Source organism: Crassostrea angulata, chromosome 9 (genome assembly GCF_025612915.1).
Source record: "Crassostrea angulata isolate pt1a10 chromosome 9, ASM2561291v2, whole genome shotgun sequence".
NCBI classification, from domain to species: Eukaryota; Metazoa; Mollusca; class Bivalvia; order Ostreida; family Ostreidae; genus Magallana; species Magallana angulata.
In genome coordinates, this window is record NC_069119.1 from 15,972,689 (window position 1) to 15,992,005 (window position 19,317).

Sequence of the window (19,317 nt, forward strand, 5' to 3'; positions counted from 1 at the left end):
AGCTACGTATGACTTCAATAAAAAAATCTATGTCTAACTATACAATACGATAACCCGCCTGAACTGTTAAAGCATTATGTCGTCACTTGCAAGGATATGACGTCATATTTCAGCAGACGAAGAAGATATCCATATTCGAACGGCAGGCGCAGATAGAAATTACGGTAAGAAAAAACTCGTTTATATAGATACCAGCCCATTATTTGACACTATAAAGACAAATATCTGTACAAACATTTGTAAAATACATGTAAATTAATAGCCTATAGGGAAATTTTCTCTTCAAATGTTCAAACATACGTGTACCGTGTCATGGTTATTTTTTACAGTACGTATTGTACTGTAAACAATACACTCACTCAATCAGGTACCAAAATTATTTCAATTCTATATCTTTTCACTTAAGGAATGAATTCAATATTTATTTGTTTTATACGATATAAAATGGTTTGTGGCAGTTTACGCTTTATAAACCGCGAAGCGGTTTATAAAAAAGCGTAAACTGTCTCAAACCATTTTATATCGTATAAAACTAATAAATATTGAATTCATTGTTTATAATTTAATTTATTTACTCTTTATTGTAGATAAAAACGGTCATTTGACCTTTAAAATGACGTAAAATTGTACAAAATTCAAACGTAACGTCAGGCGTATTGAAACGTTTTTAACGTTAGTCTTACTATGACGTAGGCAACATTCTTTAAACGATATAAAATATTTTTTTTAGACAATCAGAAAGCGCGTTACAACCAAAATTAAATGTTTACATATCTAATTGAAAACCAAGATTTTCAAAGAATTGTTACAAAAAATAATCCCTATATAGACTATAGACCAATTTTGATAAGATTTGAATGAAAAATGCACAATTCATTTCTCTCCCTTTTTTGCCATACTATATAAATTTTTTCCCAGTCATCAGTTCCAGAGATTTGATATAAACAATCCAAAGTAAGATCATTTGGTTCGCATTTTGCAAAAGATATACCCGGTATATAGTACAGCTCTAAAACAATACATGTATTTTGATGTTGGTATGCGTTTGAAATACCAAATTTTAAAATTGAGTTATTAAAACTATTTCCTATGCCAAAAAGTGCATATTGAATCAGCATTAATCGATATAAATTTCATCAAAATCTGTCAAAAACTTACATCAGAAAACCTTTGAGAAATAAGCCCTGTATTCAATGAAATATGTAGGGAAAATATTAGATTTTTTGGCATCCGAGTGTACTCTGTAATTGATATTGAGTCATGGTGGTAAAAAAAAAGGCGGTTTTTTTTAAAGTGTCACTTTTGAAACAAACAAATCTGAGCGCATTTATTACTGCACTTTAGCCTATGTATAACGTAGAATCTGTGGCCGTGGTATACAAAGTTTGATACTGAATTTAGCCTGTAAACGACTTTTATTTGTTATTCTAAGTTTTTTTTAATTTCATACAGATACAAGGCACAATGAAAAAAGATATAACCCCTTATTTAAACAATAAAATGCTTTCTTTGGTGATTCTTTCGAGATATGAAGGTAAAGTGACATTGCAGAAAAAATACATAACCCGCGTTAGCTGGTTATGTAAATTTACTGCAATGATCACTACCTTCATAACCCGAATGAATCATCAAAGAAAGCATTTTATTGTTTATATTAACATCTTTCTTTAAGCTAATCGATAAATTGATTAGGAAAAGTAAGTAAAATTCACTAAATTACTGTTGATGTACGTAAGTAAGTTAGCTAAAAGAAACAGCCAAATCGTCTCCTGTGAGACTTTGAGTCTGACATCATGATTATTTCGTGCAGTCCGTGATTTTTCCTAGGTCGCTATAGGTTTGGGCCAATCGATAAACAGGGCGTGTCGATATCTGTCCTGTCAGTTTCTTGTCAGTTTCAGCCGCCAATCGATAAATGGGGCGTGTTGATTTCAGTCTGGCTGTTTCTATAGAGCTATGAATTAACTATAAGTTTCCGTAAGAAATAGAGGGAATAATACTTGGGAGATGTAAATATAAAGATATAAGATTTAGCCAAATAATATTATGGCACGTATATATTTGTTGTTAATATTTATGACATATATTAAAAAGAATGAACATTAAATATTGGATTGCATAAATAAGAACTTTATTATACGATGAATTAACATGTTATAATCTACCCCAAAGTTTCGCTTCCGTTACATTTCATTTAAAATTTAATTTTAATATATATATACTTACTCACTTCGCAAAAGGTTGTCATATTTTATTTTCCTCTTACTATATACATGTACTATATAGTATTTAACTGAAAACAAACCTTGAGTTTCAAAGGCTCTCTGACATCATATTTTGTTTATCGGTTTTGATTTATATATATTATTTGATAATTTAATTTTATGCAGATTTTATAAAATTTGCACTTGACTTTTTGATATCCGTTAGAATGATTTTTGATGACTCATTTCGAAATTGGTATTTCAAACACAGCGTTAATACAATGAATTTCTTTAAGTGCTCCACTATAAATGATCCTTAAGGATTGTTAACATCACATCTCTGAAATTAAGAGTTGGAAAAATATGATAATACATGTACTAAGTAAACAAGCATATTTAGCATAAGAAATTCAGTATTTATCAATATCGGGGTTTTGGTTAAGAAATGACTCTGGAACAAGTCAAAAATTAATTGGACACAGACAAAATTCTAGGATTTCTTCTTTACATGTCCTAGGTAGGCCCTTTGTTTTATGATAACAGCTAATCCTCACTTTGCAAAAGTTATTTTTCTTTGTGGGGTCAACCCAAATGTCAAAAGGGGGAAAAATGACTTCCCCCCTTCTTTATGCAACCAAATATTTGGGTTCCTGTAATAAAATTAAAAAAAAAATATTTAAAAAAAATTCACAACGGAAACGGAATTCTAATGTCAAATGACACTTTAAAAAGTTACAACCCTCTAAACTACAAAGGCTGCTGTGAGAAATATATGGGTTTTCCCTCAAAGATGGCGGCCACAGAACAAAAGTTTTGGAAAGTGAGGATCGGTCTATACCTGGACAATCAAAGTACAAGGCAGAGACGCGTTTTTATTGACAAAATTACCAACCCTTAAGCCACAGACTACTTTGAGCCCCCCCCCCCCCCCCCCAAGAAAAAAAAAAAAAAAAAAGATTGCGACAAAGGCCAAGGGGCACAACTTTTTAAAATGTGGATTCATAAATGATTGGTAACTTTTTTTTTTTTCACTTTGATAAATTTATAATTCATAAATCTGACATCATCATTCACTCGAAAGTTCTATGCACGGCTTGCACGATTTTCAACATCTTGAAAACATCAAATATCGAGCTAAAATCGATGGAATCGGGAAAGGACGTGTTTATATAGAGTTCTGAATATTGTTGATCGACTGGCCAAAGTTTTATGAATAGGCCTAATGGAAAAATCTTTAAAATTGTATTACTACAATACGTTGTATAGCGCCATGCGAAGTTGTATGACAATGATTCAAATGTAAAGCTTTGCACACAGTAAAAGGAAAGTGCATTGCAATGTTATAACATTAAAGTGCTCAGTGATTTTTTTTTGCAAAATTCATATACACTACAGAAACCAGATATTTATATATTTCTTCTATTCAGAATCTCAAGGTTGAAAATGGGATACGATTACTCTTTTTGCTGATATTCCTGTATAATTATTGTTTTCTTTTATTTCAGTAAAGCTGACCACAGAAGTTTACCAGAATGCTCGTGGACTGGTTGTCTGTGCTCTTCGGGGCGCTCTGTGTCTATTTACAGACCAGTATAAGCGATGGAGCGTTGCCAAACAAAAGTAATATATTAAAAATTTTAATATTGCATTATTGATTGCATATATATAAAGTTGATTTTCAATCTTCAAACTTTGTGTATGAATTCTATATCGTTGAATAATTTGTTTTTGACGTCGTCGTGTCAGTAACTGCCGTCAGGTGAGCAGACAAATTGAATAACGCGCGTCAGCGCCTTATGATAATTTGTCTGCTCACCTGACGGCAGTTATTGACACGACGACGTCAAAAATAAATCATTTAATGCTATATTTACATTCCCTTACTGAAGAAATCAATTGTTTACTTAAATAAATCGATATAAAGTGCAGATCACGGAGGGAGTGAATAAGTAACAGCAAGAACAGCTGTTTTGTAAAACCGGTTTAAACTGGTTTTCACACAGACTGTTGAGATGAGATCGACGAGTCAACTTTTTTGTTGAATAATTATAAAACACGGTGTTTTGACAACATTCATGAAATGCATTTTTTAACCGATAACATAGAAATCACTGTTTGAGAACTACTTATGTAAATTACTCGTAAATTTATACGCAGTGAATATGTGTTGCATTTAGAGGCATTTAAACATCGCGGAATTTAATGGGAAAACACTGTAGAATATAAATATAACCGTTTAAATTTCTGCCGTATTCCGATCCCTCTTTACCGTTGAATGAAACTTCCCGATAAAAGAAAGTCACTGGTCGGTAATCCCCCCCCCCCCCCTCCGCTGAAAAAGTTGGATTTTATTATATCAGTTATATAAATTATATGATCCTATATGACATATATGATATAGATCTGATAGATTCTATTGACGTTGTTATGATAATAATATATTTATTTAAGATAAGCGCATGAAATTGCCGCCAAAGATAAACATAATTATTTTTTTCTTTGTACATGTATATATACATCGATATACCTTGTAAATGAATTAGGATTGCTTGTCTCTAAATTAATAAGGTTGGAGAAAAATCATTATGTTCTTGAATCTGATTCTGCGGTAGAATTTTCTCTGAAAGTTCCTCAGTGGACTCTAACTCAGTTTTCAATCGCAATGTTTTCAAATTTCTAACCGCTCTGTGACTTAGTAATATTCCGCCAAGCTTCAATCGTTTTCTTTACTGGTCCACTTTATCAAAATCAAATAAATGTTGTCCTATCAGGCCCCATCGCCACCAATTTTCCCTCAGTCAATACTCAGCCTCAAGTCTTAAGCTTTCACCTCAAATATATGCACTGGTAAAAACTGTTGCCAATTAAATTAAATACCAATTTTTAAAAAAAACCATTTAATGATACATATATTTATTTTTTATTTTTATTTTTTTTTTATTTATCTTTTTTTTTTTGCATTTGCAAATCCAGGGCAAATGGATCAACTGATCAAAGGAGTGAAATGGAACTGGGAGCACCAGAAAACTTATGCAGTAGTGAAATCTGGATCAGGATATATTGATGTTGACGTCGTTTCTAAATATAGACTAGATGGACGATCGAAACTACCTACAACTAAGCCACCCCGACCGCCAACTAAGAAAACAGTTAAACCACCACGACCGCCAACTAACAAAAATCCACCAAAACCGCCACCAAGACCGACAACCAATAAAAATAAAAAAATTAATCCACGACCGCCCACTCAAGGTAATTTTATAAAGGGGCATGGTCACGATTTTGGTCAAATTTTATTTACTTTGTTTTTATTAGTTATAATGTTGTAGGAATGCATTTCTAATAAACAAATGAGTGTCAGCGAGTCTAAGAGTTTAAGCAAGATACAGGCTTCAAAATTCTTTGGAATGTAAACAAGGCTCGTGCCTTGCTTTTGTTTACATAGGTTCATTGTACCAGTACGAAATCTTTTTCAAGCTGATTTGTCTATCTACCTTGTCATTTTAAGCATAAAGAAACAGTTTCTAACGTTTAACACATTCTTTTTAGGTCTAAAACCAGAATGTTATCTTGAACATTCAAAATGCAAACTAAAGCTTTGTTTACATAGCAAAGAATTGTAAGCTCTGTAACTCGCTTAATGCTCAACAAATGACACTCAAATTTTGGTTGCATATTAAAAATGCCGTACTGAAGCACTGTAAACATTGGAAAAATAATTTTTGACCAAAATCGTGACCATTCTCCTTTAAAGGTTTAAGCAGGAATTATTTTGTTTCTATTATATCAAAGTTCTAATACAGATACACTTCTGTGGTATCACAGTTCTCCAACCACTTGTCAGATAGTTATGCCCTATGTTATGTCGTCAGATATCATGATGAGAAGTAATGACAGTACTGTAGGTGACAAAGGCACTTTTTAAGTCACCTGTGTTAACTGTTTTCATCCATCGTTGTGCATCGTCCGTTAACAATTTTACATTTTTAATTTCTTCTTAAAAACTACAAGGCTGATTATTACTATTTTTGGTGTGAGAAATCTAAATTGTGGAATTCATGGCTCTACCACCCCCGGGGCGGCACAGGTGGGGTCAAATACGCAAAAAAAAAAGCCAAATTTTCAAAAATCTTCTTCTCTTCTCCCACACATGTGAAGAAAAACCTGGTTGCATAGTTATGATGCTCATGAAACCCTTTACAAAAATTATGAAATCCATGGCCCCTGGGTCAGGGTTTTGGCTCTAAGGTGGGGCTAATATGGCCATATAATAAAAATGTATTAAATCTTAGAAAATCTTCTTCTCTACTCCCATGTATATTTGTTAAAAACCAAATGCATGGTTATGATGTCCATGAGGCCCTCTACCAAAATTGTGAAATTTATGACCCTTATGTCAGGGGTTCAGGCTCTAAGGTGGGGCCAATATGGCCATATAGTAAAAATGTATGAAATCTTAGAAAATCTTCTTCTCTACTCCCATATATATTTGTTAAAAACTAAATGCATGATTTTGATGTCCATGAGGCCCTATACCAAAATTGTGAAATTCTTCTTCTCTACTCCCACACATGTGGGCAAAAAACTGAATAAATGGTTATGATATCCATTAAATCATCTACCAAAATTGTGAAATTCATGACCCCTGTGTCTGGGGTTCAGGCTCTGGGGTGGGGCCAATATCGCCATATAGTAAAAATGTATTTAAAATTAGAAAATCTTCTTCCCATATATACTTGTTAAAGATTATGATGTCCAAAATTGTGAAATTGATTACTCCTATGTCAGGGGTTCAGGATCTAGGGTGGGGCCAATATGACCATATAGTAAAATGTATTAAATCTTAGAAAATCTTCTTCTCTACTCCCATATATATTTGTTTAAAACTAAATGCATGATTATGATGTCCATGAAGCCCTCTATCAAAATTGTGAAATTCATGGCCCCTGGGTCAGGGGTTCAGGCTCTAGGGTGAGGCCACTATGGCCATATAGTTAAAATGTATTAAATTTTAGAAATTTTCTTCTCTAGTCTACTCCCATATATATATTTGTTAAAAACTAAATGCATGATTATGATGTCCATGAGGCCCTCTACCAAAATTGTGAAATTCATGGCCCCGGTGTCAGGAGTTGAGGCTCTATGATGGGGATATGGCCATGTAGTTAAAATGTATGAAATCTTAGAAAATCTTCTTCTCTACTCCATATTTGTTAAAAACTAAATGCATGATTATGATGTCCATGAGGTTCTCTACCAAAACTGTGAAATTCATTACCCCTGTGTCAGGGGTTCAGGCTCTAGGGTGGGGCTAATATGGCCATATAGTAAAAATGTATTAAATCTTCTCTACTCCCATATATATTTGTTAAAAACTGAATACATGGTTATTAAATCCACTAACTCCTCTACCAAAATTGTCAAAATCATCACCCCTGTGTCAGGGGTTTAGGCTCTAGGGTTGGGCTAATATGGCCATACAGTAAAATGTATTAAATCTTAGAAAATCTTCTTCTCTACTCTCACACATGTGGGCAAAAAAACTGAATACATAACATGGTTATGATATCCATTAACTCATCTACCTAAATTTTGAAATTCATGGCCCCTGGGTCAGGGGTTCAGAACAATGATTGGGGGGAGGGCAATATGGCAATATAGTGTTGATGCATGTAATTTTTAAAAATTTTCTTCTCTATTCTCCCACATCTGTATGAAAAACTGACTTATAACTATGTGGGCTATAATAATATTTATGTAAAACAGAAATTTGTTTCATTCCGCATGCTATTTGACGAATTTCTGTAGATTTTCTTTACATTATGATACTATCATATTAACGCAGATAAAAGGCAAGAATTGAAGGTTTTTTTCCAGTTTTTGTTAAATTATATCAAAGCTTTATGTCAGTGGTTTAGTCTTAAACACTTGAGAGAGAGAGAGAGAGAGAGAGAGAGAGAGAGAGAGAGAGAGAGAGAGAGAGAGAGAGAGAGAGAGAGAGAGACCCACCTTCTTTTGAAATACAAGATTGATGTCATCCTTTTTTTCTTTTTTGTTGCAGTCGGTGGTTCTAAAAATCTTGCATTGGGAAAAAAGACATATATGAGCAGTGTTTATGGCAGATTCGGAGGACAATATTGTGTCAACGGAAATACAAAAGATTTTTGTCACACCCGTACCCAGAGGAACCCATGGCTTCGAATTGATCTTGGAGCTGTTAACAACGTTGACAAAGTGGTCATCTATAACCGGAACGTTCAGGGTAATGAAGTTTGAAATTAAATGAAATGTCGTTAGAATATGGGAATCCACTTCGAAATCTGAACTAATTTTGTTTCCTGGCCTGACTTTTTCACAAATTTTTTTTTTGGCTGCATTGAGAAATTATGATCAAGGCTCAATTAAATTTAGAGATTTTATACATTGGTTCTGAAAATATGGAAAATGAACGAATTAATTTATCAAAACAAATAGTTTTATATTACACTTGCTTATCTGCTTACAAAAGAGATAAAATAAAACAAATTTTTAAAGAGAATTTAGCTCTTGTAATTTTATTAAATTTACGAACAGATTTCTATGAAATAGTGATATTGTTTACCCCTTAACGCCGTTGATCAATTGGAAATAATATTACCCAAAGGACAGGTCTTTTCAGGATCACAATAGACGTATTTTTGGTAAAAATCATCAAATATATATTTTGATAAAAGGTTCCTTTAAAAAAAGTGTGCATAGGTTTATTATTTCATCACTCTAAAAATATGTTTAGCTTATTGTTAAATAGAAAACATGATTTAAACAAACCGTTGATTAATTTTTATTCCTTAAATCACAGAAGATGTTTTTGGGGTGTTTTTTTTTTTATCTTGAAGTATTATGGATCGAGATCGGTATTTAAAATTTGCAGTCGCATACGTGGATAACGCTAATTACCTGATATGTTTTCAAAACAAAACCTCTATTCAACTATTTCTTATAGTTTTAAATTACTTTTCTTCAGCGTATAGTTTTAATTCTGAAAACAATTTTTGGGGGAAAATATCTTTATGCTCGTTCCTAAGCGAATAGAATAAAGATAATATAGCGTAACAAGAAGGTCAAATTATTTCCCTTTGTGTAATTATCTCCCTTATGCACTGGAATAGATTTCGATCAGGATTTTATTTTAGTTGTTTATGGACTTTCAGGGATTAATGTTCAAAGATTCGGATTAATTTCAACCTTACAACGCATTGATATATATTCCGGACAAAAGTAAGCGGTCTATGTTTTCATAGGGAGTACGCAAGTGACACAACCCAGTCATGTTTTCATTCAGTCGATTAATTGGCCTAATTGATTCTCAGGGTTTTAAATAGATTTATTTTGAATCAATTTCTAGGTCAGCTTGAATTTTTTGTTTTAAGATACACGTTTTAACCGTAGGTCTTAATTAGGTCGGACACGGAGAAGACGTAATAACGCGTGAATTACGTCAGGTGTTGTTTTGTGACGTTTTACCTGAAGGGGTTTCTTTATAAATGTCCAACAATTAGGCTATATTCATTTGATGGTAAGATTTATTAGGACAGAGTACAGCTATTTCAAATTCACAACAAATATACCATCGTTGCAAACCACGGTTTTGAGTCCACAAGTGGAGAGAATCGATGTAAATCACACGTGGGTCACCGACGATGCAATATACATACATGTATAAATCTGATTTCAGTAGTTCAGATACAATTTGTACCTTTCGTTTACAGTTGATAATTTTTTTTTTCATTTCTATTTCAGGAGGACGTTTTAGGAATGCATTCATACATGTTGGAGTATCAATAAATAGACTGAGGAAATGTGGGTATTTCAGAGGACCCGGAAAAAACAGTCAAAAGATAACAATCAAGTGTCCTGGTGGAATGAAAGGACGTTTTATTCAAATACAAGCCAGGGCGAACACAATTTTACAACTTGCCGACGTGCAAGTTTTTGGAAACCCTGTTGCTAAGGGTAAGGGTTAGTAATTAATGATACAGTTTAAACAGTTGTTATTAAAGCTGACATGAATTCATAAAAACATTTGGTCGCCATATTAGTTTCGATCGCTCCTCTAATGCCACTGGGGTATATATATCGGTTGAGAAAGTTACGGTCGGTTGCTTTCCGATCGAGGCATTCAGGTTGCACGGACTTCTAAATGCATGAACTACACATTGTAGTAAAATGTTTGTAGTAAAGAATAAAGAACACAATGAAATACAAAATATGTTTATTCTGTGAAAGGATTTTCCAGATATCTTAATTATTTTGCACATACAGTGCTGCCTCACTACGCATTCACATCGAACACGTGTGTCGTTCATACAGAGTGAATAACGTCTGCGTCTTTTTGAAAATCCCGGTGGCACTACATCGAACACAGTAGATAAATGATAGTAAATCCAAGAAAATGACAATGTCACATCGTTTCCATCCGTTCCACCGTTTCTAAAATCCATGCGATCATTGACATTGCTCGATCTGCCACAGTGTGTTGTTTGCGCATGTGTGATGTTATAACATACATAGGAAAACGGTCCACAATTATCGAGGAATTTTATAAGTATCTGCGCCTGGATTTCAGTCTGTCTTGTTCCATCGTGTATTGGATATATCTTGTCAGTGCAGTGGTTGTCATTTTATTTTTCTTCAAAACGCGTTTCTACACGTCTTTTCGTCCAAGGCAACGTGTTCGGGTGCATGAAATACCTGAATGCGATGAAGCATGAACAGTGCTCTCAGTTTATATAGGGGGTGTGTAGCGATGAACAGAACAATAGAAATCGACAACTAATATGGCGGTAGTCGGAGATAAAAGGGAAATAATGCATATTTATGAATTCATGTCAGCTTTAAGGAAAGATAACTATACTGATACTGTACCAATTATCGGCTAAGACCAGTTATCGGCTAAACTGAGGTTTCGGGTTTATAGCACGGGACAATCCAAGATTTTTTAATTCAGTCGTCTTTTTCGAATAAAGAAAAGTAGGTTTAATTGAAAACTTTCTTGAATATGTTTTAAACATGAGCTTAAACGATCATTGTTTACTGCTGATTTTACATCTTTGCACTTTCAGCAGTGGGGAAAATGACGTAATAAGTTAAAAATAGAATATTACGTCTTTGTGATAGGTTATTATATCCCTTCTTTGATTTGACATATAATATCAATACATATAACATGTATAAACAAAAGGAATTCATTAATTTCCGAGAGATTCGTAGCGCAGTTGAACGCCTGATTGCACAATTATGTATTGAATACGTGTACGATTTGGTGAATTACCGTATGATAATAAAAGAATAATTGAGTTTTGTTTATAATGTATCACAACCCCGACTACTTTAGTCTGACCCCACAAGGGACATAATTCAAATTTTATTCAGCAGAGTATAAAATCAACATGTACAGGGATTTTACTATGTTATTATCACGAAGCCGATAACTGGTAAAGTAGGTCGTAAAAACTCGGCAAATTCGGGGCCTGATAAAAATCACAAAACAAGATGTTTGCGGTTCTTAAAAATGATATAAACTAACAGATTGCTGAATAAGGAGTTCATTATTTAAAATGTGGCAAGTTTTATCCAAAAATATCAAGAAAAAAGAAAAACGAAAAGAAAACATTAAATTTTAGCCGATAACTGGTACAGTGCCAGTAGAAACATGGGGTGATTTCGTGATGTTAATATTGTTCCATCCTTGGCAGGTTGACTTTTTGCACAAAAAAGAAAATTACATTGTTTAATTTAGTTTGTTTTTAGGTAAAGCCCCATACATGCACCTCTCAAACACGAGGAGATTTCCTTAGCAAATTTAAGCCAGTTAACTGGTCCATCGGCTTTATCGTTACGATAGTTATACTGAAAAGTCTCCTCCACATCGACCGAAATTTAAGGATGACTCCTTTTTGCAAAGGGAGATCATCAGGAATTATTGAAAATTTTCGAGAAATTTTTTAAAATCTTCTTTTCACGAACCATCAAGCCTGGAAAGCTGAAACTTTTGTGGAAGCATTCCCAGGTAGTGTACATATTCAAAGTTGTGAAAATCATGACCCTCAGGGATAGGGTGGGTCCACAATGGGGAGTCGGCTTTTTACATAAGAATATATCGAGTGAATCTTTAAAAATCTTCTTCTCAAGAAGCATTTGGCCAGGAAAGCTGGAACTTATATGGAAGTATCCTTAGGTAGTGTTGATTCAAGGTTGTGAAAATCATTACCTTCGGGGGTAGGGTGGGGCCACAATGGGGAGTTGGCTTTTTACATAAGAATATATAGAGTAAATCTTTAAAAATCTTCTTCTCAGAAAACAATCAGCCAAAAAAGCTGAAACTTGTTTTAAAGCATTCACAGGTGGTGTTCATTCAAGGTTGTGAAAATCATGACCTTCTGGTAGGGTGGGGCCACAATGGAAGGTCGACTTTTTACATAAGAATATATAGAGTAAATCTTTAAAAATCTTCTTCTCAAGAACCATTTGGCCAGGAAAGCTGAAACTTATATGGAAGCATCCTTAGGTCGTGAAAATTCAAAGTTGTGAAAATCATTACCCTTTGAGTTAGGGTTGGGCCACAATGGAGGGGGGGGGGGGTTTTACATAGGAATATATAAAGTAAATATTTAAAAATCTTCTTCTCAAGAACAATTTGAGCAGGAAAACTGAAACATGTTTTGAAGCATCCTCAGGTAGTGAGTTTTTAAGTTTTATCAAATCATGATTCTTGGGGGGTAGGACGGGGTCACAAGTCACAATTGGGGGGAGGGGGCACATTTGTACATAGGAATATATAGATAAATATCTTTAAATCTTTTCTTTAAAAACATTTGCCTAGAAAAGCTGTAACTTTAGTGAAAGCAACATCATATAGTGTAGATTTAAATTTGTTCAAATCACAATCTTTAGGAGTAGTTTGGGGCCACATTGGGGATTCAGTTGTACAAAGGAAAACATCTTTAATTATTTAAAGATTTAGAAAAGTATCGGTAAATAAATCGGTTGTTTGATAAAGATAGTTGTGAACAAATGTGAAGATAATCAACAGATTTTATTAAGAACAAGGATCAATAATGATAAAAAAAAACGAAAGAAAAAATTGCGGAAGAAGGATCTGTGAGTAAACACCGCACATACACGTTGTAAAATCAAACAACGCACACATAAGTACACGTTTCAAAAACAGAACATTTGAAGAAATTTCTCTTAGACTAAAAAATGATTAAATTGTAACATATTTGTGAATTTGAAAGCGAAACAAACAATATAATCGTGAAGCGAATGAGGCACCACGAGGCCTATAAGTTGTTTAGGGGAAACAAATCTTAATGAATTGCATGAACGGGCAAATGGGAAAAAAGTTATTTTTGAATTTGTCAATTTCATTAAAAAGATCAAAATAAAACATATGTACATGCATATATTAAAATTATATTATACTTGCATCTGGATCTATGAAGATTCATTCTATGTTTCATTCTATTCATTCTCCGTGCAGTCTCGAAACTGAATATGTACACGCTATGAAAACGCTATTAAATATAAACACACACGATTTCATTTCTTCAGAGAAAAAATACTGTCGTGGTTGATTATTGTATAATTATACAAGTTTTTATATAAAATAGTATTTTTTTTCTTTTAAATTGCTGCAAAATGACATGGATTTTTGTATTCACAACAGCTTTATATAAGGCTATTGGGTCTTACTGACGTCATAAGCAAGGGAGGGAAGCCGCTTAAGTCATTGTTCCTTTTCCCGATTAAGTGATTTTTATCGACTGTGGCGCTCACATTTTGCATAAAATATTCAAAAAACAATGTCAGTCTTATTAAATAGGCACTTATGAACTCATTCCCGTATATAACTCAATATGGTCAGGATATCGTTTCATATGACCTTTAAGGGTCTTTTTGAGAACTGCAATGATGAATGTGATATGATTATAGAACCATCCTGTTAAAAAGGGACTTGATTATAAATATAAGAATATCCAGGAGGAAACAGATTTTTTTATATAAACGATCTATTCTTCATGTTTTATATCACACTGTCCAGACATTTTTGTATTTTGACTTCCTGAAGCTGATTTTATGATGCCTATTGTTGCTCAGGTGAGCGATGTGACCCGTGGGCCTCTTATTTCAGTTTCTTTTAAATTATATCAAAGCTTTATGTCAATGGTTTAGTCTTAAACACTTGAGAGAGAGAAAGAGAGAGAGAGAGAGAGAGAGAGAGAGAGACCCACCTTCATTTGAAATACAAGATTGATGTCATCCTTTTTTTCTTTTTTGTTGCAGTCGGTGGTTCTAAAAATCTTGCATTGGGAAAAAAGACATATATGAGCAGTGTTTATGGCAGATTCGGAGGACAATATTGTGTCAACGGAAATACAAAAGATTTTTGTCACACCCGTACCCAGAGGAACCCATGGCTTCGAATTGATCTTGGAGCTGTTAACAACGTTGACAAAGTGGTCATCTATAACCGGAACGTTCAGGGTAATGAAGTTTGAAATTAAATGAAATGTCGTTAGAATATGGGAATCCACTTCGAAATCTGAACTAATTTTGTTTCCTGGCCTGACTTTTTCACAAATTTTTTTTTTGGCTGCATTGAGAAATTATGATCAAGGCTCAATTAAATTTAGAGATTTTATACATTGGTTCTGAAAATATGGAAAATGAACGAATTAATTTATCAAAACAAATAGTTTTATATTACACTTGCTTATCTGCTTACAAAAGAGATAAAATAAAACAAATTTTTAAAGAGAATTTAGCTCTTGTAATTTTATTAAATTTACGAACAGATTTCTATGAAATAGTGATATTGTTTACCCCTTAACGCCGTTGATCAATTGGAAATAATATTACCCAAAGGACAGGTCTTTTCAGGATCACAATAGACGTATTTTTGGTAAAAATCATCAAATATATATTTTGATAAAAGGTTCCTTTAAAAAAAGTGTGCATAGGTTTATTATTTCATCACTCTAAAAATATGTTTAGCTTATTGTTAAATAGAAAACATGATTTAAACAAACCGTTGATTAATTTTTATTCCTTAAATCACAGAAGATGTTTTTGGGGTGTTTTTTTTTTTATCTTGAAGTATTATGGATCGAGATCGGTATTTAAAATTTGCAGTCGCATACGTGGATAACGCTAATTACCTGATATGTTTTCAAAACAAAACCTCTATTCAACTATTTCTTATAGTTTTAAATTACTTTTCTTCAGCGTATAGTTTTAATTCTGAAAACAATTTTTGGGGGAAAATATCTTTATGCTCGTTCCTAAGCGAATAGAATAAAGATAATATAGCGTAACAAGAAGGTCAAATTATTTCCCTTTGTGTAATTATCTCCCTTATGCACTGGAATAGATTTCGATCAGGATTTTATTTTAGTTGTTTATGGACTTTCAGGGATTAATGTTCAAAGATTCGGATTAATTTCAACCTTACAACGCATTGATATATATTCCGGACAAAAGTAAGCGGTCTATGTTTTCATAGGGAGTACGCAAGTGACACAACCCAGTCATGTTTTCATTCAGTCGATTAATTGGCCTAATTGATTCTCAGGGTTTTAAATAGATTTATTTTGAATCAATTTCTAGGTCAGCTTGAATTTTTTGTTTTAAGATACACGTTTTAACCGTAGGTCTTAATTAGGTCGGACACGGAGAAGACGTAATAACGCGTGAATTACGTCAGGTGTTGTTTTGTGACGTTTTACCTGAAGGGGTTTCTTTATAAATGTCCAACAATTAGGCTATATTCATTTGATGGTAAGATTTATTAGGACAGAGTACAGCTATTTCAAATTCACAACAAATATACCATCGTTGCAAACCACGGTTTTGAGTCCACAAGTGGAGAGAATCGATGTAAATCACACGTGGGTCACCGACGATGCAATATACATACATGTATAAATCTGATTTCAGTAGTTCAGATACAATTTGTACCTTTCGTTTACAGTTGATAATTTTTTTTTTCATTTCTATTTCAGGAGGACGTTTTAGGAATGCATTCATACATGTTGGAGTATCAATAAATAGACTGAGGAAATGTGGGTATTTCAGAGGACCCGGAAAAAACAGTCAAAAGATAACAATCAAGTGTCCTGGTGGAATGAAAGGACGTTTTATTCAAATACAAGCCAGGGCGAACACAATTTTACAACTTGCCGACGTGCAAGTTTTTGGAAACCCTGTTGCTAAGGGTAAGGGTTAGTAATTAATGATACAGTTTAAACAGTTGTTATTAAAGCTGACATGAATTCATAAAAACATTTGGTCGCCATATTAGTTTCGATCGCTCCTCTAATGCCACTGGGGTATATATATCGGTTGAGAAAGTTACGGTCGGTTGCTTTCCGATCGAGGCATTCAGGTTGCACGGACTTCTAAATGCATGAACTACACATTGTAGTAAAATGTTTGTAGTAAAGAATAAAGAACACAATGAAATACAAAATATGTTTATTCTGTGAAAGGATTTTCCAGATATCTTAGTTATTTTGCACATACAGTGCTGCCTCACTACGCATTCACATCGAACACGTGTGTCGTTCATACAGAGTGAATAACGTCTGCGTCTTTTTGAAAATCCCGGTGGCACTACATCGAACACAGTAGATAAATGATAGTAAATCCAAGAAAATGACAATGTCACATCGTTTCCATCCGTTCCACCGTTTCTAAAATCCATGCGATCATTGACATTGCTCGATCTGCCACAGTGTGTTGTTTGCGCATGTGTGATGTTATAACATACATAGGAAAACGGTCCACAATTATCGAGGAATTTTATAAGTATCTGCGCCTGGATTTCAGTCTGTCTTGTTCCATCGTGTATTGGATATATCTTGTCAGTGCAGTGGTTGTCATTTTATTTTTCTTCAAAACGCGTTTCTACACGTCTTTTCGTCCAAGGCAACGTGTTCGGGTGCATGAAATACCTGAATGCGATGAAGCATGAACAGTGCTCTCAGTTTATATAGGGGGTGTGTAGCGATGAACAGAACAATAGAAATCGACAACTAATATGGCGGTAGTCGGAGATAAAAGGGAAATAATGCATATTTATGAATTCATGTCAGCTTTAAGGAAAGATAACTATACTGATACTGTACCAATTATCGGCTAAGACCAGTTATCGGCTAAACTGAGGTTTCGGGTTTATAGCACGGGACAATCCAAGATTTTTTAATTCAGTCGTCTTTTTCGAATAAAGAAAAGTAGGTTTAATTGAAAACTTTCTTGAATATGTTTTAAACATGAGCTTAAACGATCATTGTTTACTGCTGATTTTACATCTTTGCACTTTCAGCAGTGGGGAAAATGACGTAATAAGTTAAAAATAGAATATTACGTCTTTGTGATAGGTTATTATATCCCTTCTTTGATTTGACATATAATATCAATACATATAACATGTATAAACAAAAGGAATTCATTAATTTCCGAGAGATTCGTAGCGCAGTTGAACGCCTGATTGCACAATTATGTATTGAATACGTGTACGATTTGGTGAATTACCGTATGATAATAAAAGAATAATTAATTGAGTTTTGTTTATAATGTATCACAACCCCGACTACTTTAGTCTGACCCCACAAGGGACATAATTCAAATTTTATTCAGCAGAGTATAAAATCAACATGTACAGGGATGTTACTATGTTATTATCACGAAGCCGATAACTGGTAAAGTAGGTCGTAAAAACTCGGCAAATTCGGGGCCTGATAAAAATCACAAAACAAGATGTTTGCGGTTCTTAAAAATGATATAAACTAACAGATTGCTGAATAAGGAGTTCATTATTTAAAATGTGGCAAGTTTTATCCAAAAATATCAAGAAAAAAGAAAAACGAAAAGAAAACATTAAATTTTAGCCGATAACTGGTACAGTGCCAGTAGAAACATGGGGTGATTTCGTGATGTTAATATTGTTCCATCCTTGGCAGGTTGACTTTTTGCACAAAAAAGAAAATTACATTGTTTAATTTAGTTTGTTTTTAGGTAAAGCCCCATACATGCACCTCTCAAACACGAGAGAATTTCCTTAGCAAATTTAAGCCAGTTAACTGGTCCATCGGCTTTATCGTTACGATAGTTATACTGAAAAGTCTCCTCCACATCGACCGAAATTTAAGGATGACTCCTTTTTGCAAAGGGAGATCATCAGGAATTATTGAAAATTTTCGAGAAATTTTTTAAAATCTTCTTTTCACGAACCATCAAGCCTGGAAAGCTGAAACTTTTGTGGAAGCATTCCCAGGTAGTGTACATATTCAAAGTTGTGAAAATCATGACCCTCAGGGATAGGGTGGGTCCACAATGGGGAGTCGGCTTTTTACATAAGAATATATCGAGTGAATCTTTAAAAATCTTCTTCTCAAGAAGCATTTGGCCAGGAAATCTGGAACTTATATGGAAGTATCCTTAGGTAGTGTTGATTCAAGGTTGTGAAAATCATTACCTTCGGGGGTAGGGTGGGGCCACAATGGGGAGTTGGCTTTTTACATAAGAATATATAGAGTAAATCTTTAAAAATCTTCTTCTCAGAAAACAATCAGCCAAAAAAGCTGAAACTTGTTTTAAAGCATTCACAGGTGGTGTTCATTCAAGGTTGTGAAAATCATGACCTTCTGGTAGGGTGGGGCCACAATGGAAGGTCGACTTTTTACATAAGAATATATAGAGTAAATCTTTAAAAATCTTCTTCTCAAGAACCATTTGGCCAGGAAAGCTGAAACTTATATGGAAGCATCCTTAGGTCGTGAAAATTCAAAGTTGTGAAAATCATTACCCTTTGAGTTAGGGTTGGGCCACAATGGAGGGGGGGGGGGGGGATTTTTTACATAGGAATATATAAAGTAAATATTTAAAAATCTTCTTCTCAAGAACAATTTGAGCAGGAAAACTGAAACATGTTTTGAAGCATCCTCAGGTAGTGAGTTTTTAAGTTTTATCAAATCATGATTCTTGGGGGGTAGGACGGGGTCGCAAGTCACAATTGGGGGGAGGGGGCACATTTGTACATAGGAATATATAGATAAATATCTTTAAATCTTTT

At 33.9% G+C, this 19,317-nt stretch overlaps 1 protein-coding gene across 5 annotated transcripts in view; it reads left to right on the forward strand.

The window, feature by feature from the left end:
- The first annotated feature begins 78 nt into the window (after positions 1–78).
- The window catches only part of LOC128163472 (uncharacterized), a 38,429-nt gene continuing 19,190 nt past the window's right edge, over positions 79–19,317 (forward strand). For 2 of the 5 annotated variants that reach the window (XM_052827081.1, XM_052827082.1), the window contains exons 1-7: positions 79–164; positions 3,710–3,824; positions 5,178–5,456; positions 8,266–8,466; positions 9,984–10,202; positions 14,529–14,729; positions 16,247–16,465. In XM_052827081.1, the coding sequence (XP_052683041.1) occupies positions 3,737–3,824; positions 5,178–5,456; positions 8,266–8,466; positions 9,984–10,202; positions 14,529–14,729; positions 16,247–16,465 (1,207 nt within the window). In that variant the 5' untranslated portion in view covers positions 79–164; positions 3,710–3,736. The remainder of the gene's footprint in view (positions 165–3,709; positions 3,825–5,177; positions 5,457–8,265; positions 8,467–9,983; positions 10,203–14,528; positions 14,730–16,246; positions 16,466–19,317) is intronic. The other 3 variants (XM_052827084.1, XM_052827083.1, XM_052827085.1) reach the window with 3 other exon arrangements.